The sequence below is a fragment of the Polyodon spathula genome, chromosome 12, assembly GCF_017654505.1.
Source record: "Polyodon spathula isolate WHYD16114869_AA chromosome 12, ASM1765450v1, whole genome shotgun sequence".
Lineage (NCBI taxonomy): Eukaryota > Metazoa > Chordata > Actinopteri > Acipenseriformes > Polyodontidae > Polyodon > Polyodon spathula.
Window position 1 is genome coordinate 26,733,518 of NC_054545.1, and position 24,043 is coordinate 26,757,560.

The following is a 24,043-nucleotide window of genomic DNA, read 5'->3' on the forward strand; positions in this document are numbered from 1 at the left end:
GTGACTCGAACCGACTTGAGTCTTTACTCCCCAGTGACTCAATTCAATTTGAGTCCCGATTTTGGTGACATTACAACTTAATCATATCAGAGTGCAAAGGAGAATTTTCAGCTTTGACTCCCTGTACACTCCTCGTGTTGATACAGCTTGGTTACCGCCTGCAATCATCTCTTTTAGTTATTTATTATTGCCTTTTAGACGTCTTATTACGATTTCACCTTCCCCAGTCAGTAACCAGTTTCTTATGTGCACATTGACTGATCAGTAGTTTTCTTAAGGGACTTCTGTCATTCATTCAAAACAAGTAGCCCTTGATTTTGCTGTTGTGATTGCAGTCTGAGATGGGATTTGTCCCACCAGTAATGCAGGCTCCTACTATCATGTCCCATTCAGGCTCCAGGAAATCTTTTCTAATAGCAAACTGTTCCAGTGTATCTGATTGCTATGACTTTGCAGCCCAGGCATAAGCTGTTGTTTTAGTATCACAGTGATACATATTCAATTTAGAGAGCCCCTGCTTTAGTATTCTAATTACCTAAAGCCCAATGACTGCACTGCTTGTGGTGGGGTGAGTGTGAAAATGACTCTCCTCTCCTTCTGCCTGGTGTTCTGTGTCTTGAGGAAATGATTGGGGTTAGTGGAATCATGGGCAGCGCAGGGGAGGAAAATAAAATGGAAATTTAAAACAGACGCTTTAAATGCACACGGCGTGGGGTATTAACAGAATATGCAATGCATAGGTCATAAAACAATATGGGTTTATTTTTACTGAATCATATAAGTCATATGGAAGACCACCACTGTACATAAAATAACAAGACTTATCACAAGCATAAATCACTGCTTGTCCATAAATTGTTTTTACAGTAGCACCTTGCTAGTAATAAGTACACATGGGGCCCTTTTCAACCTACACTGGCAGTATACTGCTACAGGTTCTGCTAACCCCTGGTGATCAGAGAAGGTGGACAGAAAGGATTTGATCCTTTAGTGCAGTGATTAAAGGAGTGCTAATCAAGGTTTTTAAAATCAATTTTCTCACCTATTATGAGCACTAGCAATATCACCACTGGTCCTTTTATTCTACTGTTGAAGATGGTTTTTTTTTGTTTAGTTTTTTTTAAGCTGTGTATCCTGAATCAAATTCTAAAAAAAGCAAAGACACATGTTAGAAAGGGATGACAAGGCTGCCAATGTTAAAAATAAAAACATGGGGTTTTAAACTTTGGCTGCATTCCTTTAAGACGCCTGGTCATGGTAATGCAGTTGGCTCTAGCCAGGCCTTTGCCAGTTACACTTTAATAAGCACAGACTGGCTGCGCCTGATAATGTAAAAACAAAATACTAAAAGAAAGTAAATATGCTCATTGTAACTGTGGCAGAGCACAGCTCTGCCCTGTATAGATTGGCAGGGATGGGGTTAAATTCCCCTACCTGCCTGGGTTTATTGTGCTCAGGTGGCTGGGGATTGATTGGAATAATTAATGATCAATCAACACCCAGCCACATGACATAAAATTAGGCCTCAGCTTCCCATTAGGGAGAGGAGAGAGCTGAAGAAGTAAGCTGATGGTTGTGCTTGCTGTTATTTATTTTTTTTTTTTTGGTGTTTTGTTTTTTTGGTTTTTCTCGTCCAATGAAGGCATCGCCCAGCCTGGAGACATTTATTTTGTACGTTTTGCTTTGTTTATTGTTATTTGTGTTTAAATACCTTTGTTTTGGCCCTTGTGCCCTTTTATTGTGTGTTTACTTGTTAATAAAGGTGTTATTTTTGAACTGTAGTCTGTCTCTGGGTCTCTATCCACTCGCCAGCCTATCACAGTGACCTTTATCAGACCCTAGGCTCAAACTAGCTTAAGAGCCAGGCTTCCTATTGAGTTTGTTGGTTTTTGCCATCACACTGCTTGAACACCTTTATAAAAAGTTAAACACAGAAGTGAAGCAAAATTGTATTTTTTTTTTAAGGCAGATGAAGGAAAAAAAACACATAATTGGCCTTGAATGCTTACCTGAAATTTTCGCCCCTGTTAATTAAGCAAAAGACAGTTCTAATTAATAACAAACTTTTGCTGATGTGTTTCAGAGTTCCGTTTTGAATTCTCTCTGCGACTTTAGTTACCACTCTGTACAGCATTGAAGGATTAAACTTGCAACTGTTCAAAGCAGGAGGCTAATGCACTGGTGTGCTTGTGCAGTGAACCATGAATCTGGTATACCGGAGGGACTTGAAGTCGTTAGTTGCTAAAAATACTGATTATATAAGTCATATCCTCAGACACCTGCCCCATACAACTAAGAATGTTATATAAGTCTTCGCTTTAACCTTACCTTGTAATGGGAACTTTGACTTTGGAAACTTTTATAGAAATGCAGTCATATGCAAACCAATGTGACAGTTGAATGCATTACATAATGAGCTAAACTGAAACCATGGAATCAAATCGTTTTTCTAAGACATGTTTGTATGATACACCTCGTTAAGTTACTTACCAGTCTCAAATTCAGAATCAAATGTTGTATAAAATGAGTAAAGTAAATGAAAAGATATAAGTTATGTTTAATGTGTACTGTAGACTGTTCAGCCCATGCATTTGCTGTAATCCTGATTTGTCACAGTAACCGCACCCTACTGAGTTTCCACTGTACTTTATTCTCAATAATGGTGCAGTTAAAATCACTTAAAAAAATCCTTTTAAAGTACTTAAAAAAAAAAACAATTCAAAACAGTGTATTGCAGCTAACTCACAGAATTCCTTTCTTATCTAAATAACCTAAAAGATGTGAACTAACAAAAAAATTGATAAACTATTATTGGACTGCGTAAATTACACTTTAATAGGTAGTATATAATACAGTTAATGTATAATAATTATAGGACACTTCCTCACATTCTAAACAGAGCACTATTAAAGTGTAAAAAACAAGTACATATCCAACCATTTTCATAAAGCTTTACTATACACATAAATGCATTCACTTGGTAATAGAATTCCCCTTAATGATCATTGCTAATTTGAACCAAAACACTGAAGTGTAGCTTGTACTGTAGATATCACATGTGTGTTTGTTTCCCAGTGGCAACATTGCTGTTTAAATCTGTCCAAAGCTATTTGATTGAATCTAGTTATGCATGACTAACTGCTTATCCTTTCATTTTAGCTGCCTGCCCAGTCTTGTGCAGTGGCAATGGCCAGTACAGCAAGGGAGCCTGCCTCTGCTACAGTGGATGGAAAGGACCTGAATGTGACGTTCCCATCAGCCAGTGCATTGACCCCACATGCAGTGGTCACGGCTCTTGCACTGATGGCAGCTGCATCTGCTCTTTGGGGTACAAAGGGGAGAGCTGTGAAGAAGGTAATGCCTGTTAATGTTGTTTTTTGGTCCCTTACATTACACTATCGGCAGATTCCATTCCTTTCTATTCCAGTGTGCAAGGATGTTCCATTACAGATTTCAGCAGCCACAGCATAGTTGCATGTTATCCTATGGAATGGCTCAACCAACTATGTCTTATTTACAACCCTGCAGTGGGTTGTTGCCCAAAAAGGGTCAGACTGCCTTTTGACATTGCATCCCTCAGAGGGAAATATTTAAATAGCCCACATTTGCTTATATATGTGGAAGGTTGTCCTTTACACTGGCAAAAGTGAGTAACATTTCATTTCAACATTTCAACTTGTTCATGAGTTATCATGTGTCATCTTTCGTTGGGACCTTGTGGTTGGTTCCCATCAAATACCATCATCAACAGAATCGGCACAGGAATGCTTATGTCGATTATACGTTTCTTCAGGCCACGTCTTTTGATGCAATTCATCAATTGATTTTTTTTTTCTCTACTTGAGCATTTATCGAGTTTCCAAAAACAATCTTCAAGACAGAAAAATAAAAATAAAAAAAGATTCCCTCATTTGCAGCCTGCTTCTTTCCTAACAACCAGTGATTATGACCATATGCATGACTGGACTGCCATACTGTAGTGTTCTATAAAGAGCACCTTTAGATGACCACTGCTCAGGCAATCTAAACCAGTAGATACATAGAAGTGATCTGTTTCTTTAGCGGTGAGGACTTTTTAATTGGACTTTGTAAAATCATGTAGGAGTAATAAAAAATAAAGTCCTGTGTGGTTTAGCTGTCCAAGGTTATTGCTTTCCATATACCTTCTGTCAGTGAGGAAATTGCTGAAGGGTGGTGAAGTTAGACCCATTAATATTATAAATACTCAGGGCAGATGTACAGACTTTTCCTCTATGAGGAAAGTGTGCTCTGCACCGCTTTGCACAGTGCAGCTCTGTGTAATAGATACTGCTTGTAGGTCCACTTATCACACCCTCCTACCGCTGCATTTCTCTGTTTAATCCAGTTATTCGCCATTTGATATATATTCCGCTCTGAAGCACAAGGAAATCACATTTACCAATTTGTTTATGTGAAACTTAACCTTTGAATAAAACGGCAGACAAATCGCTAATCCATATGCAGTCGATACATGTAGCAGCTCTTCCTGAAATATCATTTTCTGTCCAAAACCACAGCAAGCACTTCATCGATAGTAGCTAATAAGAAAAAAAAGTCTGTTAAGCTATTTTTATTCCACTTTTAAGAGAAGATAACTACTTGGTTTCTATGTATGCAATAGCCAATTTTGTTGCCCTTAACCAAAATGTAGCGCGCTCTCGTGAAGGAATGTATTGATGCAATATTCTATCTAGCAAATAAAATGAGTTAATATCTTTAGACAAGAGGTTTTCTGCCATTACTGGTAACTGTTATAGTGTTCTGATTCAGCAGAAATACTTTAAACATCACATTCAAATCCTTAATGGCTAGTGCTCCCCAGGGATTTTCCTTTCATACCCATTTAAGTATTGTATTATTCTTAGATGAGGCATAGGCACAAACATACAGCAATAAACATCAGAAATTGTATTAAAGGATGAAATCTATTTTATTGATCATGCTTTTAAAAGGAATGGGCATCTGTTGATTTAAATGTTACATATGAAACTCCTGCTTTTAAAAAGGAAATGGGAGCCAAAAAGAAAGAGTGAGTGAGAAAGAGAGAGGGACACGGTCAGCAATTTTTTCACAGCTAGCTTTTTATACCTGATATTCATCACAGTTGAGTCACTCAAACAATTTACCTGAAGAGGCTGTGACATTGAAATCAATATTTTTGATCCGCAGTTTTTGCTGCATAAACAGGAGTTGTTTCTACAAATGACTTTGCCACAAGAAAATGAAATGGGAGGTATTTTGTCAGCGGTCACCATCCTAGTTGTCAAGGGGGAGGGGGGCGGCATGTGATGTTTGACAAATGGTTTTTCAAGTTACAAGACCAGCTTTTCTTCTCAACTTCATGGCCAATATCAATTTTCCATGACATTTCATTGTAACTACATATATTAGTGGGGACTATGAAGTGACCAAGGGTAACCGAAGCCTGCATTTGAGAAGTGGTCAGGCAAGTTGTTTTCCTTGAAGCTAACAGTCAGCATCTATTCTAAAAAAGCAAAATGTAATTCGATTTGGGATTTTTACTATTTAAAAAATACGTAATTTGCAATTCACTTATTAGCTGTTTTTTTGTGTGTGTGTGTGTGTGTGTGTGTGTGTGTGTGTGTGTGCAATGCCAGCAACGCTACTGCGCTGAAATGCTGTTGCACAGTCATGAATAAAATAATGTACTAGATCCATTATCAGGGCAATTTTTTTAATTCTTTGGGCAAAATCTCACAGTACCCTTCACTTTGAACTGTGACTTAAGCTGGCTGCCATTTTAGGGTCATGTGAAGTTTTGGTTTCTATATGATAAAGATCTTACACTTGGAGATTTTGGCTTCATCTTCAAGACACAGGTTAAATTCAGTAACTGAGAAATTTTACAAAGCTGACACCGTCACAGTGTCATTGCGTTATTTCTAATACATCATTTGAGGTAGTGACTTCATATTTGCAAGTTTATAAAACCACTGCATACTGAATTTGCTGGTTATTTGTCTCTGGTCTAATCTAGATACCATACGACTATTTCAGTTGCTTAAGTACAGAAACAATACACTTTATTGTTTTGCATACAGTTATATTACAAGTGATCCAGGTGTCCAGTAAAAAATAAAATAAAATACATTGTAGTGACACATTGGTTTAACCTCTGGTCGTATCTGTGATGTAATTCTTTATCCTTTTTACAAGCCATTCATTCAGATACATTATGCTTTCTAGTTGATGAGTGTTTGAATTAATTCTCTCTCATTGTCAACTCTTTCCAGTGGACTGTTTGGACCCAACTTGCTCAAATCATGGCATATGTGTGAATGGAGAGTGCCACTGCAGTCCTGGCTGGGGTGGGCTTAACTGTGAGCTACCCCGATCCCAGTGCCCTGACCAGTGCAACGGGCATGGCACCTTCATCCCTGACACTGGCCTTTGCAGCTGTGATCCAGACTGGATGGGGCCTGACTGTTCAGTGGGTAAGAAAGCTGGCATTGCTTCTGATGGGAGGCACATCCAGAAGTAACTGTTCATTTATTTAAAGGTTATGGTTTGCTGCTTAGATATTCCTATCTATTTTTGTACTGTATATATAGGGTGATTTAATAATCAACCCACAGTAAAAACAATGAAAACATTGTTGCAGAAGTTTGAATTGAGCTCATAGTCCTGGCACATGTCAATTGTTGGACAATGTCCAGTGTTAGGTTTAAATAATGTACTCTAATTTTGTCCTGTAATTCAGTTCCTGTATTTTTTATTTTTTTATTTCTTTAGTGTACACAACTGACACCTATGGAAACAGTCTGGGAAGTGTCTAAATAAGTACAAAAAGACTGTTCTGTAGTAATGGTTATTCCGATGTATAAATTCCATTTATACATCTGAAAGCAGTGACCTTAGGAACAGGGAGGGAATCACTAACTGCTCCCCGTGAGGAAACTTTAGAGGCAGGGGATTTCGTTTTCATTCTTTATACCACCAACATTCTCTGAGTACTTAATGTCTTGCTTCTGTATTTAATATTATGTTTGTTTTGTATCATTCTCTGTGAATGTTTCTACTTAGATCATTATTTACCAGGTTTACTGTCCTTTTAAAGCTTTTCAGAAGCAGACCCGGTGGAAAAGAGACATTCAGTAAAATATTTAGTCAGCACAGTAAATAATGCTGTAGACAATATTATACATTATTATAGAAACAACAGCAGAGAATAATATATTGTAAAACCAAACGTCAAGGAATTAAGCATAGATATGAAACAGGTTATAAACACATTTGAGGTTTTTTTTTTTTTTTTTTTGGGGGGGGTGTTCTTTTGAATTAAAGATATAGCTTATAACAGATATTGAAAATTAAGAAATCAGTATTATGAAAATGTGTATTATATTAATGACCCTCTAAGGGGTTCTCACTTAGCATGTAGAGTCCAGATGAGTTTCTGGTCACCAAAAGAGAGGGGGAATGCGACCGTGTTGAGAAATTGAACATTTCACAACCCTTTTCATTTTCTCTGTGGCAGAGACTTTAGGGAGCACCATTGCTTCTTTTCAACAGAAATTAAATATGACTGAACCTCCTTTTCCTCTCCTAGCAAAATAGAGCACTTAGCAGTAGCTAATTTCTGCTTTCCCTTAAGCTACTCGGCCATGCATTCCGTTGCACAAGTATTCTTCTTATCCGCTGGTCCCTGGGAGTTTAGCTTTATTGCTTGCACAGCTGAATATCTTTGGGTTTGGATTTGAGTCCTGATATTACACACTTGCCCCAGTGCTGTCCATATTGCTCAGCAGCAGCATGTTGGGGAGTGTTTGTAAATAAAGTGCTATTCCATTTTACAGAAGTCTGTTCAGTGGACTGTGGCACCCATGGGGTGTGTATGAGTGGAGCATGCCGATGTGAAGACGGGTGGACTGGAATAGCATGTGACCAGCGGGTTTGCCATCCCCGATGCGTGGAACATGGGACCTGTAAAGAGGGGAAGTGTGAATGCAGAGAGGGCTGGAATGGAGAACACTGCACCATCGGTAGGCAAACGCCAAGCATCAAATCAGGCACATATTATTTTATTTTAACAACCAATTTTTACAGGGTCTTAAAGGGACAGTGTATACTTCCAAAGCCTCTCGTCGTGAATGTTTGTAGTAAGGCACTTTGCAGGGAGCTTTCTCTACAACTAAATCTTCCCCTGTCTTTTTTTGTCACCTGTTTCTAGCTTCCATTTGCACGTACAGTTCTGAAAGAAGCATGTGTTAGAGCAAACACACATTTTCTTTTTAAAACATTTTACAACATGGTTGCCTTACGATCAGGAACTCTGGTACAGATTCAAATCCTAGGGAATTTTACCAACCCAGCGTTTTTGGGGTCAAAGGCATGTTACTGCCTGTAAAGCATGTCAGTTAATATAGAAGCAAACAAAAATGGTTGAGAGATGTTTACCAATGAAATGCAATACTGCATGACAGTAAAGCTTGTAAACAGACATTTCTTTAGCCTAGTTAACTATAAGGTTTCATAAAAATCTATGTTTGCTGTTTCTTCCTGCAAGTTTGAAACCTATTTAGCTAATAAAAGTGTATGACAGGCAAAATGTGTAGAATTATTTTAAGTCCTTTAACTTAAACCAAACACTATTGTATCACATGATTGTGTCAAATTGTTACTAAAAATAACCAGCAAAGGTCCTTGTGATATTACTAAGCCTTAATACAAACATTCACATGTTTGCCTGTTGCTTGAGACGAGATGTTGTCTCTGAAAATAAAAACCATGAACAAACATACAGGAACCTAACTCAATCCTGAATGGGCCCAATGTTTTTTTTTTTTTTTCCCCCTTATTAAAATGTATCGGCTGCCATTCAAACATTCTTAATGGAAACGGATTAAAGAATGCTATCTTTGGTCAACAGACCAATGTTTTGTGGTCAGCCACAATACCAGTCAATGCCAATTTATTTTCTCTTCTACATGTGACTGAGGTCAGTTAATAAACGTCAGTGCTTCTTCTTCTCAGTGTGTTCCAAGGCAAACCTATTAAAGAGCCATTGCTAGTGCACACTGTCCCTTTAAGGTGCGACCCAGCTTTGCCCTCTTTTCTATGAAAAGTAAAAAGGTCTTGTGTAATGAGAGATAATTCAGTATGTTGTTAATGACCAGCGTAGGCTGCGGATTGACAATTGACAATGGGATACAGTGTTTTTAAGATACTTTGATGTCGCTGCAGCCACTACAGAAAACACATTTGGGGAACAGCACATGCTTTTACAGACCTTTCATTTTACTCTAGAAATGTGGAAGGTTAAGTGTGCGGGTGCACTTGGACATAAGTGGCGCTGTAGAAGAGAGCATGCATTTTACTTTAAGGAGCCTTGCTGTGCGTACACAATGAATTTAACCCTAGTACCTAATCTATACAAACCTCAAACCCAAAATGATCAGTCTCAATAGATAACAAACATCTCTTACAGTGTCTCTTAATTGTCTTTTTCCATTAAAGGTACAATCTGGAGTTCTGGCCTTATTGTTCAGCTGCGTAACATCCTCCATATAAATTATGTTTGCCTTGGCTAATGGATCATGAAACACCACCCAAATAACGCTCTTAGATGTTTGAAAAACCATTTTTGCATAATTCCTTAAAAGCTAATGTGTTAGTTATATACTATATAGAGTTTTGATTTCTGCAGTATGTTTGTTTTAAGCCACGACATCCATTACAAATGCACAGTAAAAAATCTAAACTTCCCCAGATTCACCTTTTTTTCGTATAGTGTTTCTTATGATGAGGTTGTGCTCATGATATTTAACAGCAAGTAGCTTCAAATTGTCATTGTATTCATTAAGTCACCTTTGACTTGTTACGATGTTTGCAATCGTTCTAGTGCTTCTGGGTTCTGTTGCTCCAGCATTGCGTTACATCTGCCTTTACCTGGCTTTCAACTTGCTTTGAGTTCCTCCGGAGAATTTAATCTGCCTGGCACTGAACAGACTACCTCCTTCCGTTCAAACCACAAGACACTGTGACATTTCCACCCTGCTGGTCCAATGGAACGAGGAAGTCTGAGCAGTCCTTGGCAGTTAGTTTTTCAGACAAGCTCAGAGCCAGGTAAAGACAGATGTGTAAAAATAATCATAAACCAGTAACGAATTAACAGAACCCAGAATCACTCAGCATAATTGCAAGGCAAGGGAAAGGTACAATGATAAAATAATTAAATAACATATGAAGCTACTCTTTAAGAACTATTTGCTATTAGTCAGACCAGCTGATTGCTAAAATTCCCAAACCCTTCCTTTAATTTGCTTCACTCTCCATGTGCAGCACAGATGACAAATTGAATGGAAAAAATCTATAGGTGAACTATTGGCAACAACCTAATATCCACGTAGAGCATAACAGCATGCATTTTAGACACTTCTGTTATGCTGGATCTTTTTAATATATTTGACATATAACTTTTTATTATCCCTGACACTAACTAATTGCTGTGCTTAAGCTTATCTGAAACTTGTAATGTTTCTCAATGGTGGAATGTTTTGTTTTTACTGCAGTCTATGTGGATAAGATTAAATCAGGTATTGTATCCCTTTGCACTGTGTTTTGGTAGCACTCGAGGGCAGCTTCGTAGTATAGACACGGTATCGTTCACTCAACTGTGGATTAGATGTTTGCTGTAGTTTTGCGGCTGGATATTTTTGTTCCATTCTGGGAAAAAGTGTATATAAATCCTCTTTTTATATATATATATATATATATATATATATATATATATATATATATATATATATATTTTTTTTTTTTTTTTTTTTTTTTTTTTTTTTACTTACTGTATTATTAAATAAATACTGTGATAAATAAATATATTCTTAGTCAATGGAAATCACTCGAAGCACAGTCACAGCATGTGACACAGCTCTTGGCTAGTTGACAAATTGCTTCATTCACCACAATAGATCAAGAACAAATGTTGTCTACAAGTGACAGCCAAAAATTAAATATTTACTATGCAAGTTTATCACCATTAATGGAACTACCATAGGATATATATGCAGAAAATAACGTTGCATCTTTTTTTTTTTTTTTTTTTTTTTTTTTTTTTTTTTGTGATGTGAGCACCGTCTTTAAACAATGACATGTTTTAATATTTATTACTGCATGCCGTACACTGAAGGTATTTAAAGATGGCGCTTACATTTAAAAAAAAAAACTGATGCACATTAGGACCAAATTGCCTTAAAATGTAGGTCTGCCTGAGATTTGTTACCCATTGAGAAAATAACAGCTTGCCAATAGACAAGTCAATTTCTGCAAATATACCCTATGGTAGTTCAATTCATTATTTTTAAAATTACCACTCCCTTAGAAGTAAAGCACTGCATTACATGCCTACAGTATTTTTAAGACAATAACTTCACAGTAGTGCTGATACTGCAAATAGCTACACTGTGTATGCCATTGTACTATAAATAAACAAATAGGGCAATCTCCCAACAGATTGCTCTGCATGTGACGACGAATGGCAATATAAGCACTAAAGCAGAACATGCAGAGGTGGGGCCCGCAGGGTTACTTGATTCTCTCCCACATGTGTATCCTATAGTACAGGTGAGCTAGTTTGGAATGGCTTTGTGGTGTGTGCTTGCTTGTCAGGGTTTTATCACCTAATCAGCTGTCACGTGAAACTTGGACAGCAAAGAGCTAAGATAAAATACAAGGCATTGGCTATGCATTCATCATCTGTTTCACTTAATGTATGTATTCAAGCCTCTGCCCAAATGCATGTGCTACTGTATAAAACAGTCCTGCTACCACAAAGCAGGAAATATTCATCTTAAAAAACATTGAGAGTAATTGAGGGAACTTTAAACTCAGTTGTTTGATTTAAGTTTTGTAAAATTAAAAGGTGTTTACTTTCAGAAAACAGGAGTTAATTAAAGACTGAACTAAATGCTTTGAAAATATGACCCTATCTCTAACTGTTTAAATACACCAATTTTTTTTATTTTTATTTTTTTTTATTTTTATGTTCTCGTGCTTTTATAATACAGTGCTCCCTCTTTATAAGACTGCCCTTTCTACTGTGGAACAGGTTATAAGGCAGTACGGTTATGGCTCCCATTTGCTCTATAATGCCATCACACTAACACTAGTATGCTCGTTATGAGGTGGAACACAAACAGCATGATCTCTTAACTATGGCTCCTGGCTACAGCGTTATAAAGGGGGAGCACTGTACCATTAATTCCCTTTACCACGAGATTAATGACTTATCGTCCATTAAGTGCCGTCAACTGTGGCTAGACTTAAACATGATCAATTCGCACCATTCCCACATCCTCACCAAACTGAATTACCAAGGGAATATGTAAGTAGTGTTCCTGCTGTATAGGCATCATTATTTGTTCCTATAATAGTTTAATTCAAGATACAGTATTTACCCTTAAAAGAAAGCTTTTCCTTTTGCTTGTTGTTTTTTTTTTTCTACTTCTAGTTTGGTAGGAAACAAATTGGCCCAGCTAGAACAACTAGGCTATGTTGTAAATTTGTCACCTGTAAAACAGCCAACTATTTGTCAGCTACTTCTATCTAAATGGATTATTGGTAAAGGGGAAGAGTCTTAAAAGGTGACAGATGCTGAAAATGGTCCCTGCAGGTTGTGATGAGTAGTATGTGCGTGCAAGTGACTCTTATATACTTTACTATACCTCTCTGGGCTATATTGTGCTTACCTATGTTTTACAATGTGTTCACTATGCTTTATTACACTTTGCTATGCTTTTACTCTGGTAAAATGTTATAAGGGAAGCCATGGCTGATTTTATTTAGAGCATTTAACAGGGCTGGGGGGTAATCCTAGATTAAATCAACCACCTAATAGTGATCATCCCAAGACTAAGCGTAAAATGAATGGTTAAAGCAGTCCAGGCTGAATTCCTATCAAAAAGATAAAACTAGACTAGGACTTTTTATTATGGTCCAGATTATGATCAGTATGCTAAACAATATGAACAGAGTCCAATACCAACTGGTGTGGATAAATCTACTGTATTTAATTTATTCAGCTTATCTAAAGTAAACCTTTCATGAGCTAATGTCATGATTAGCGTCCAAAGGTACCGTTCTTGCAGGAATGCCCTGTACTATTGAAGAATTGGCATTGAAGGGACAGGACAGCCAATTACTAGCTTGAGTAGACTTCTCATCCTGTCCCTGTCTGCTGTTTCTACATTACAAGGTTCATTATCTGCATCCCTGACTGCTGACCATGGTTCTGAAGTGTTGGCAGGTGGGAATTGAAGGTCGAAAGACATGAGATTCCATTTTAAGGCCTAATTGGGCTACATGCCAAAAACCCCATAGAGAAGGCTCCATGGCGCCAACCCCCCATGTATCGGTTGTTAGAGTAATCTCATAGTCTTGTTTTCTCTACTCCTTTTAACGTCACAAATGTCTACACGAATATGACTATAAAGATGTACACAAAAAACTGTATTACTTCCTTTGTTAATATAACCTCTAGACTATTTTACTTGTCTTTTCTTAAGAATAATACTTATGATTGTATTTTTTGTCATAAAAACGTCGTTTGCAAATATATATATATATATAATATATATGAGAATATATATATATATATATATATATATATATATATAATAACAATGCAGGGATGTCGTCCCTTTCGGGAAGTCTTATAGTGTCAGTCTCTGTTGACGAATACAAGCTTATGACTCCCTTAATCTAAAGCAGGAAAGATTTAAGACTAAAACGTGAAGCTTCGAAGTGCAAAACTACTATACGTCGTGTAACTCATCTCTGTTGTTCTAATTCTTTCAATTAAACTAATCCAAACTGAAATTATAATATTTTTTCACTAAAACGGAATTATATATATATATATATATATATATATATATATATATATATATATATATATATATATATATATATATATTCCATTTTAGCCCTTCAATGGCCTAAATCCAGCTTTGCCTTTTATCTACTTCGTATCGGCCTACCCGAGTGGGTCACTGTTTTACTCCTGTCAGTTTTGTTTGAATGCTGTTTTTTAGGGAATGTCCTCCAGAAAAGTGTATACTGAAAGTAGCCACTTTATAAATAAGGAGCCTGCTTCCAGTGGGGAAGTTTCAATAGAGAAGGGACTTAAATAGCCTATCAGGCAAGCAAAAGTTAAATGTGTTCCTCTCTCCACGTCTCTTATTTTACCAGCTTACCTTCTTTTTTCTCTTGATTGCTTCAGTTTATTTTAAAGCTGTTGGGCACTGCAGGGAAGGGAAAGAGCAAGGAATTGCTTAGAAAAACAGAAAAGGTGTCTAGAAAAATAATTCATCAGTAGGGATGTTACTGCTGCAACGATGTGACATGTTACAATAGGATATTTATTTATAGCAAACTTTTAGATTGAATGAATTTTGCGCAAAACCATAATTAATGCTGTCCGGCAGGAGGGAGGGTTAGGTCGGCCAGGGTGTACTCAGCTCACCACGCACCAGCGACCCCTCTGGTCTGGCCGGGTACCTGCGGGCTTGCCTGTAAGCTGCCCAGAGCTGCGTTATCCTCCGAAGTCGTAGCTCTGGATGGCTGCCTGGTGAGTCTGTAGTGTGTAAAGTGGCCGTTGTGTGTTCGTCTTCGCCCCTCATGATTCAGCGCAGGGGTGGTAGCAGTAGGCTGAGCCTAAAAATAATTGGACATTACTAAATTGGGGAGAAAACAATAAAAATAATTGCCGACCAATCAACTTTAAAAAAAAAAAAACAACATAATATTAATTACAATAATTTAAATAGGTGATATCCAAGGATTGAAAATCAACTACATTTGATAATGTTGTTGTTATTTTTGGTTTTCCAATGCTGCTAGGCATTTATTTATTTATTTATTTAATACAGTACAATTGATTTAAATTTAAAAAAAAAACTGGTGCTTTCTTGCAGATGCTTTACCTCAGACTAGCTGGCCTGCAGTAAATTTAGTTATTTGGTACCAGCGAGCACCAGTTCAAATATTTACAATTAATTAAGCAAGTGTCAGGAAACATATCTTTCACACAATGATAGGGGAAAATACTACAGTGCCAGCATAAAAGTTTTGTAAAGTTTTATTTCCCAATATTTGTAGCCATTGTGTTTTTGTTAAAACACAGATGCAATAAATATCCATTCCAAGACATGTTTTGCTTATTACAGAATACAATAAAAATCACAATACAGAAATAAGCAATTATATTTTTCAGTTCCCATTTTAAAGTAAGCATTAGAATTGCATTATATTATACTCCAGTGATCACTTTTAGATCAAGACGAGCCAGTGTCACGGTTGCACAAGAAAATCTCTTTTTATTTCCATGTCGACAAAGCTCATTAATACATATAAAACAAATCAAGACAACGTTATAGTAAGTAAAGATTATGTCCTGAAGGGGAAGGACAGCTAATTACTGCCTCCTCTGCTCTTGTTTGCCAGTACCTGTCTTTGATCAAATGCCTGTCCCCCTGGGCTCATCAGCTGCACTTCTGGGTGTTGTCCACTGCTGTTTCAAATGCAGGCCCACTCACTGATGTATTATATTACAGTGCCTGCAGAAGGAATACAAATGGATTAATTTGAGAACCTTACAGATTAATCTGATTCTGAGAGATTATTAATTGTGTATTTTTTTTTTTTTTATATAGCAAAAAATGTTATACAATACAAGATCAATATCTAAGAACACCAATGCCCCTCTGTCTGGAAAACAACTTCAATTAAAATGAGCTACAGGATTATCATATTAATTTAAGTGTACACTGAATTTTAATTTTTTTTTTTTTTTTGACAACTAGAGGTCTATTAAATCAACGTGTGTTTAAAACTGAGACTATGAGAGATTTATGTTACTTTACTATCACAAACGACTGGATAAAAACACATATTTAGATGGGTCGGTTGTCATCTTTGAGCATGTTATATTGTAGGATGTATAGGGAAGGCTTAGGTCTGCAGGGCAGTCCACGGTTCACCGAGCACCAGCGACCCCTGTGGCTGATAGGGCGTCTGCGGGTCTGCAGTGGAGCCATTCAGATCTGTGTTGTCCTCCGGCTCTATAGGTCTGGTGGCTTTGCTGTGGATCCGCAGTGCGAAAGATGGCAGGAACACTTTTCGTAGTTCGCCTCCGTTTCCTGAGTTGCCGGGGGGCTGCAGCGGTGAACCGGGATAAAAAATAATTGGGCATTCCAAATTGGGGAGAAAACCAAAGTTAAAAAGAAAAGAAAAAAGATGACACACAGATTTACCTTTGTGTTTCAAACAAGCCTCCAGAGCAGGTCAAAGAACAAACACTAGCGTAAGGTATTAAACACACTGAATAGGAACTTCTGTGTTTAAATATACGTTATATCTTGTTGGTATAGTACTGTATATAAGTTACACTTGATACTGCTAGTGAATACAAACATTGTCTTACCAGGCGTCCTTTGTTATTGCTTATTGTTACGACAAACAGCAGTCATATGGAAAGGTGCTGTAGAGACTCATTATAAGTAGGGCTTCTGATTTTCCGTGCTTTACCCTGACTTTTCTACGCTCCTTTAAGAATTCAATTGATATTTGTTAAGCCATTCGTGTATCTCAATCACAACTGAGAAACGTGTTAATAGTAGAATTGATTTAATTTACAGGGTTTTTTTTTTTTTTTTTTTTTTTTTTTTTGGCCAAGCCTTAATTTATGATTAACTAGCAGAACGTACAAATGAGATCGCAACATGCTAATGCACAACTAATATTTATTAAAGCTGTAATGAAAATTAAAGTATTTTATGCTGGACACACTTTATTACAATCCTTCTGCGTGACTACATTAATAAAGAGTCGCTTCTGCTTTGAAGTGAAAAAGTAAAACTTACAATTTAAAAGCCCATTTAGTTGTTTCATAGAAAAAAAAAAAACGTAAATTAAATCAATTTTACTATTAACACGTTTTTCAGTTCTGATTGATACACAAAAGGCTTAAGAGGTATCAATTGAATTTTTAAAGGAGACTAGAAAAGTCGTGGAAAACGCTGAAAATCAAAAGCCCTAACTGTAAGCCATTCATCCAGATTCTACAATGTAGTTGTAAAGGGTGGAAAGCAGACACGCTTCTTGACTATGCTTTTTAAAATTGAAACATTGAATGAGGTTGTGTAGTGATTTATTTTTTTGCTTATTTATTCTTTTGTCACCCATATTCTTTTCAGGATGCGCAGGACTCCGTCAGTTAAGCCTCTCAGGCCAGTGACCCTAACCCTTGCAATTTAATCATCTTTTTAACATGGATTACTTTAGAGTCAAACAACATTACTTGTGAGAGTTGATTTAATAGTTTCTCAAATCCCACTTTATTCCAGTTAGTATCAAGAAATCATTTGCCTTTCACATTAAACAATAGGCTTATGCAGCACTAACCACTGAGGAGAATCAATGGGCTGTATAGATTTTACTGTCCAGATGCTTCATAAGGCTTTGGCTGCTTAAAATGGTAAGTCCATTTAAAAGGCGGTCATTACTAACTGCCTTGTTAGTTTGATATAAGAACAAAAAAATCAATCTGTGGTTACCTGTTAATGTGCAAGTTTGAAGTTCAAGGACTATACATTTAGATTAATCTAAATGCAAAGAAAAATGATCAAATATACAGTGTATATACAGTAAATGTATTATATATTATGTATTAAGAATAATTAAACAGAATATCTAATGTTAACATCTGATACAAACCACAATATCCGATACACATAATTTGTGCTGTATGAGAGTCAGGTTCTACTATATTGTATCACAGAAATTTAGCAGGTAAATATACACAACTGATTTGTATATATAGCAGCATGTTAATCAGTACAATTTGACAAGGTAAAGGTCATTCCAGTACTATAGAGGCAAACATTTATATCCGTGTATAGTCCTGATTAATTATCCCTCCATTACACAGAAAATAAAATAAACTGCATTCTGTGTTCATTGTTAGCCCGGAAGACAAACCACCCCACCCCCTCACCTCCTTGCATGTTCCAAGGTGACTTTATTCATCAGGAAAACATTAATATGCAAACAGAGAGTTAAGTATCTAGCATGCACTGTCTTAAGTTTTAGAATTTTTTTTTTTTTTTTCAAAAGATGCCTGCTATGTATTTCAATTAAAAAAAACAAGGACATACACAATATTCTCCTTTTCATTGTGCCTGTTTAGAATAATCTTCATTTCACTTGAATGTTTTAAATCTACCCTGGTATTTAAGGTTCATGTGTCACCCTAATGACATCTTCAGAATCCACATCATTAATAAATTGAGCCCTTCAGAAAACCCATTTAAATCATAGCAGTATACTAGAATCCCCCATGTAGTTCTTGTATTTGTTAAAGCTATAATAATGTTAATTAAACCAAATGATTTTAATAACCTTGCCAACTGTACACATTTAATTACACCACTATCCCAAATTCATAGTTACTATTCAGTGTAGAAAAATCTATTTTTCTACATACTGTACTCATACTGTACTTTACAGTATCACAAACTTAGTCAAACTGACAAATGTATTATAGTATATCTGTATATATTATGTATATCAGTTTTCCCTAAAATTGGATAAGAAATTGTGGAATATTTATATTGAAATAGCATTATAACAAACACCCTCACACATGCTGTCGGAAAAGCATCCATGAATTCATGAATCCCAAACACTGAAGCAGAAGAGATCACGCTATCACAGAAGTCACTGAAAGCATACAGAAATGCAGGTTTCAGAGAAGATAACTAGGTACCAAGCACATTTTGAACTTTACCGGTCAAATATAATAATCCATCTACTAATATAATCCATGTACTAAGAACTGTTTTTTCCTGCTTTTTTTGCTTCTTTTTTTTTTTTAAACCAGATGGCTGCCCTGATCTGTGCAATGGCAATGGGAAATGTACCCTCGGTCAGAACAGCTGGCACTGTGTCTGTCAAACCGGCTGGAGAGGGCCTGGATGCAATGTTGCCATGGAAACCTCCTGTGCTGATAACAAGGATAATGAGGGAGGTGAGAAGCATGCATCAAATTCCTTATACCCTTAAGAGCTCTGAGCTCTGGATGGTGTGATCATAATTTAATTTACTTGAAGGAAAAGTAACCCTGTTGACTATGTACTACATCTATTAATGATGTCTTTTTAGGCCTGGTGATTTTCCACCCTTCCATTTTTATCCATTCCCAAGTGTGACAAAATGGTATTATGTTCTGGGGTCAAGTCAGGCCTTTCTAAGTTTTAGATTTTCCCAGCATGCTTCATTCTCCTGGCTGCCCCCTTTGTCCTAAACAACAGAGATTCGTTCGGGAGAGTAAACTTGATGTTAGGTTGTACAGACAATTAACTCAAAAAACAAACTACCAAGACCCCAGATGCAGGCATGTTTTTAGTGTGAGGGCCAGCGTGACAGATATTCTGTTGTCCAAAAGATTACACACAACACTACTGGCTTCAGGGCTGTGTCCTATTTTACTCAACAATTGCCAACAATTCTGAGCATGAAAGACACATGATCTCTTCGTATTGTCCCTCTTATAGAACCTACACTTGCAATTTCAACCCAGTGACACTGAAGAAATGTTCTCTGAAGCTTTTACAGTAACAGAGGTTACCCTGAAGGGTCATTAAGTTATTAAATCCCATGTTACCTTGTATGATTTTGTTTTCAAAGACCCCGGAGTTTCTTTAAAACCCTATTTGTTGTTTAAAGATTCTGATAGACACTCTCAGTTGATCACAGAAAACAGCTCGATGGCAGCTTCTGACAGCCGGAAAAGCACAGTAATTTGAATTGCTTTTATAGCAGAAAATCCAATGTTGTGCCAAAAAAATGTGTGTCACAACACGATCAAATTGAAGCCATAAACAACAAAACTTGCTGCAATTACAGCCTGGAACTGCTTCGATTTTTCAAGGTGACATCCTCAGTCTAAGAAGCAGTGGGAGTCACTCTAGGAATGATTGCAGGCTGTTGTAACTTTGTTGATTGAACACTCAAGACAGAATGGGATTTTGCACTGTGTTTGACACAACACAATCAGCAGAAAATTTGTTTCATAATGCTCAAATTCCAGACAGTTGGGATTATGAAAAGTCACTGATGAGCGGAGTGGTTCTTTAAAAGCTTATAGGGTTCACTGCGCCTATGAATGACACAAAACTGTGTTTGATATGTCCCTCGTTACAGTGGGAGACATTATATTTAGCAAGCACCTTCTTCATTCCCTTCTCCTTCTCTATCAAATGCTTTCCTGTAACTCCTGATGCAGGTGATGGGGGTTAAACGCTCATGCTTGTTGGGAAAGGTCAAGGCAAGTTCAAATCGTACTTGTTATGATTTGCCGATCTTGTCTGGATGCTGCAGTTGCTTTTGAAATGCATATAAAAAATACATATGAAATATTCAGACAGACTGATACATTTCTGCATGCTGGCAGACATGCATATTGGTTCCAAGTTTGAATGCAAAAAAAAAAAAAAAAAAAAAGATAAAGTACCAGTTGTATTAGGAATTTTTTAACAATTAACTTTGTTAACTCGGTACAAGTTCCAAAAATATTTCAGCTAAAATGTGACCTCCTTTACAGATCTGTCAGAGGTGCATTCCGAGCACCATGTATTTTGTTTTTGTGCACATCTAGTTATTTTTGTTCCAAGCGCTCTTATTTATGTGACCCGCAGTGAATTTGACGGCCTTCTTATGCCAATCACTGTGTCAGTTTATATTTCAGCTCATCTTTTATCTGACACTTTGAAAATAGCTGAAGCTAAAGGTTACTTTTACTTCTGGCAGTTAATGAATAGCCCAATCTGCTTTGAATTTCACAATTGCTTCCTCTTTGGGCTGCAGGCCAAGGTTCGATTCAATTACCGCTAGAAGTTTAAAAATACATTTAAAGGCTAAATATAAAATAAGAGATTCATAGACAACTGTAAGAGGCTAAACTCACTCTGAACATTGACAGATTTTTGACAAATGGTGCTGTAATGTGTGTACGTTAACATTCTCTTTTTTTAGACAGCCTAAAATTGCATTGCATAGTATTTAAACAAGCCTGTCAACTACTAAGACATTAAATTGCCAGCAATATTACATTATTTCATTTTATTATCGTAACCCTAGCCTAAATACTAATTTTAACCTAATTATTATTAAGAGGCTATATATATATATATATATATATATATATATATATATATATATATATATATATATATATATATATATATATATATATATACAGTACTGTGCAAAAGTTTTAGGCAGGTGTGAAAAAATGCTGTAAAGTAAGAATTTTTTTCAAAAATAGACATGTTAATAGATTATATTTATCAATTAACTAAATGCAAAGTGAGTGAACAGAAGAAAAATCTAAATCAAATCCATATTTGGTGTGACCACCCTTTGCCTTCAAAACAGCATCAATTCTTCTAGGTACACTTGCACAAAGTCAGGGATTTTGTAGGCATATAGTCAGGTGTATGATTAAACAATTATACTAAACAGGTGCTAATGATCATCAATTCAATATGTAGGTTGAAACACAATCATTAACTGAAACAGAAACAGCTGTGTAGGAGGAATAAAACTGGGTGAGGAACAGCCAAACTTCTCTAACAAGGTGAGGTTGCTGAACACAGTTTACTGTCAAAAGTCATACACCATGGTGAGACTGAGCACAGCAACAAGACAAAAGGTAGTTATACTACATCAGCAAGGTCTTTCCCAGGCAGAAATTTCAAGGCAGACAGGGATTTCTAGATCTGCTGTACAAGCTCTTTTGAAGAAGCACAAAGAAAAGGGCAATGTTGAGGACCGTAGACGCAGTGGTTGGCCATGGAAACTTACTGCAGCAGATGAAAGACACATCATGCTTACTTCCCTTCTCAATCGGAAGATGTCCAGCAATGCCATCAGTTCAGAATTGTCAGAAAACAGTGGGACCCTGGTACACCCATCTACTGTCTGGAGAAGTCTGGTCAGAAGTGGCCTTCATGGAAGACTTGCGGCCAAAAAGCCATACCTCCAACGTGGAAACAAGGCCAAGCGACAAAACTATGCACGAAAACACAGGAACTGTGGTGCAGAAAAATGGCAGCAGGTGCTCTGGACTGATGAGTCCAAATTTGAAAAATGTGGCAAGAAGACAGTTTGTTCGCCGAAGGGCTGGAGAGCGGTACATGAATGAATGTCTGCAGGCAACAGTGAAGCATGGTGGAGGTTCCTTGCAAGTTTGAGGCTGCATTTCTGCAAATGGAGTTGGGGATTTGGTCAGAATTAATGGTCTCCTCAATGCTGAGAAATACAGGCAGATACTTATCCATCATGCAATACCATAAAGGAGGCATCTGATTGGCCTCAAATTTATTCTGCAGCATGACAATGACCCCAAACATACAGCGAAAGTCATTAAGAACCATCTTCAGCGTAAAGAAGAACAAGGAGTCTTGGAAGTGATGGTATGGCCCCCACAGAGCCCTGATCTCAACATCTTCAAGTCTGTCTGGGATTACATGAAGAGAGAGAAGCAACTGAGGCTGCCTAAATCCACAGAAGAACTGTGGTTAGTTCTCCAAGATGTTTGGGCCAACCTACCTGCCGAGTTCCTTCAAAAACTGTGTGCAGGTGTACCTAGAAGAATTGATGCTGTTTTGAAGGCAAAGGGTGGTCACACCAAATAATGATTTGATGTAGATTTTTCTTCTGTTCACTCACTTTGCATTTTGTTAATTGATAAATCTAAACTATTAACATGTCTATTTTTCAAAGCATTCTTACTTTACAGCATTTTTTCACACCTGCCTAAAACTTTTGCACAGTACAGTGTGTGTGTGTGTGTGTGTGTGTGTGTGTGTGTGTGTGTGTGTGTGTGTGTGTGTGTGTGTATATATATATAAAATGTGACGGAGTAGTTAAAGAAAACAAACAAATGTGAAAAGATAATGTAAATAAACTGGCTGGTAAACAAAATGTTAAATAAGGTAAAGTGTTTGGAATTAAAACTGACAAGAGTTCAGGAAAGTAACATGTAATGTTGTGTTAATTAAGAAAGTTTAAAAAGAAATTCTTTTGGTTTAAAAGTACTAAAAATAATAAATGTAATTTATGCGGGGATGATACTCAGAGGCATTAGGACCATGTGGAAGGTACTGGAGTCAAGGTTGGCTCCAGTTCGTATTAATTGTTCGATTTAATGGTTGTCAGTTGTTTAACAGTGTAATTGGTTATCATTTAAAATGTCTGTGTTTGGCTGAGGGGAACGTACAGAGTTTGGCTGGGGAGTGGGAGAGCGAGCAGAGATTATTATTTGTTATTGAATTGCTGGTAAACGAACGCATTGGAAAAGGTGTTTGGATTCCGACTTTGGATTTTGTTTTGGTTTTGCTCACGAGGGAACAGGTTTAGCTTGCCTCGTATTCAGATAATAACAACAGCTGTTTAGTTAGGGCCTGAGAACGGGTTAGGTTTTTGTTTTATTTATTTTAATTTTGATTGTGAAAAATAAACACGCTACAGTGTTTCCTGGCACAGCGACCCCTGTGGCAGAAAAAAAAAAAAAAACTTGAAAAATTTGAAAAGGGAAAACTGCTGTGTACCAAAAGGTGCAAAATTAAAAATAACAAGGTATTGTAGGTACACAACAATCACTTCACTCACATACTCATGTTTTGTGCTCAGCAAAAATGGGAAGTTCGCAACCCTAGTTAGATTGCGTAGCTCCTGTTCTAAATAAAGAGAATATTTAATACAATGTTTCTTCTGAGGCTGTAACTGGGGGAAAAAATACATTTTACGAACAAGAAACCGCTATATTGAGTTAAGGACAACTCCATGCTGTTTACTCATTCATGTGCAAAAAACGTTGTATTATTTATGCCCAATTTAAACTCAGATCTGTCATTTCTTCAAGTTGAATTCAAGTAGAAGCTGAGTGCTCTGGGGTGTGCTGTTATTTCAACTTATTAACCTGAATCCAGCCCTTCAC

General features: G+C 36.9%; 1 protein-coding gene across 16 annotated transcripts in view; it reads left to right on the forward strand.

Annotated features, from left to right (window-relative positions):
- LOC121324203 (teneurin-2) overlaps positions 1-24,043 on the forward strand; it is a 460,344-nt gene that overhangs the window by 392,272 nt on the left and 44,029 nt on the right. For 13 of the 16 annotated variants that reach the window (XM_041265803.1, XM_041265804.1, XM_041265807.1 and 10 more), the window contains 4 exons: positions 3,160-3,354; positions 6,276-6,476; positions 7,839-8,051; positions 18,923-19,069. In XM_041265803.1, coding sequence (XP_041121737.1) covers positions 3,160-3,354; positions 6,276-6,476; positions 7,839-8,051; positions 18,923-19,069 — 756 coding nt within the window. The remainder of the gene's footprint in view (positions 1-3,159; positions 3,355-6,275; positions 6,477-7,838; positions 8,052-18,922; positions 19,070-24,043) is intronic. The other 3 variants (XM_041265805.1, XM_041265806.1, XM_041265809.1) reach the window with 2 other exon arrangements.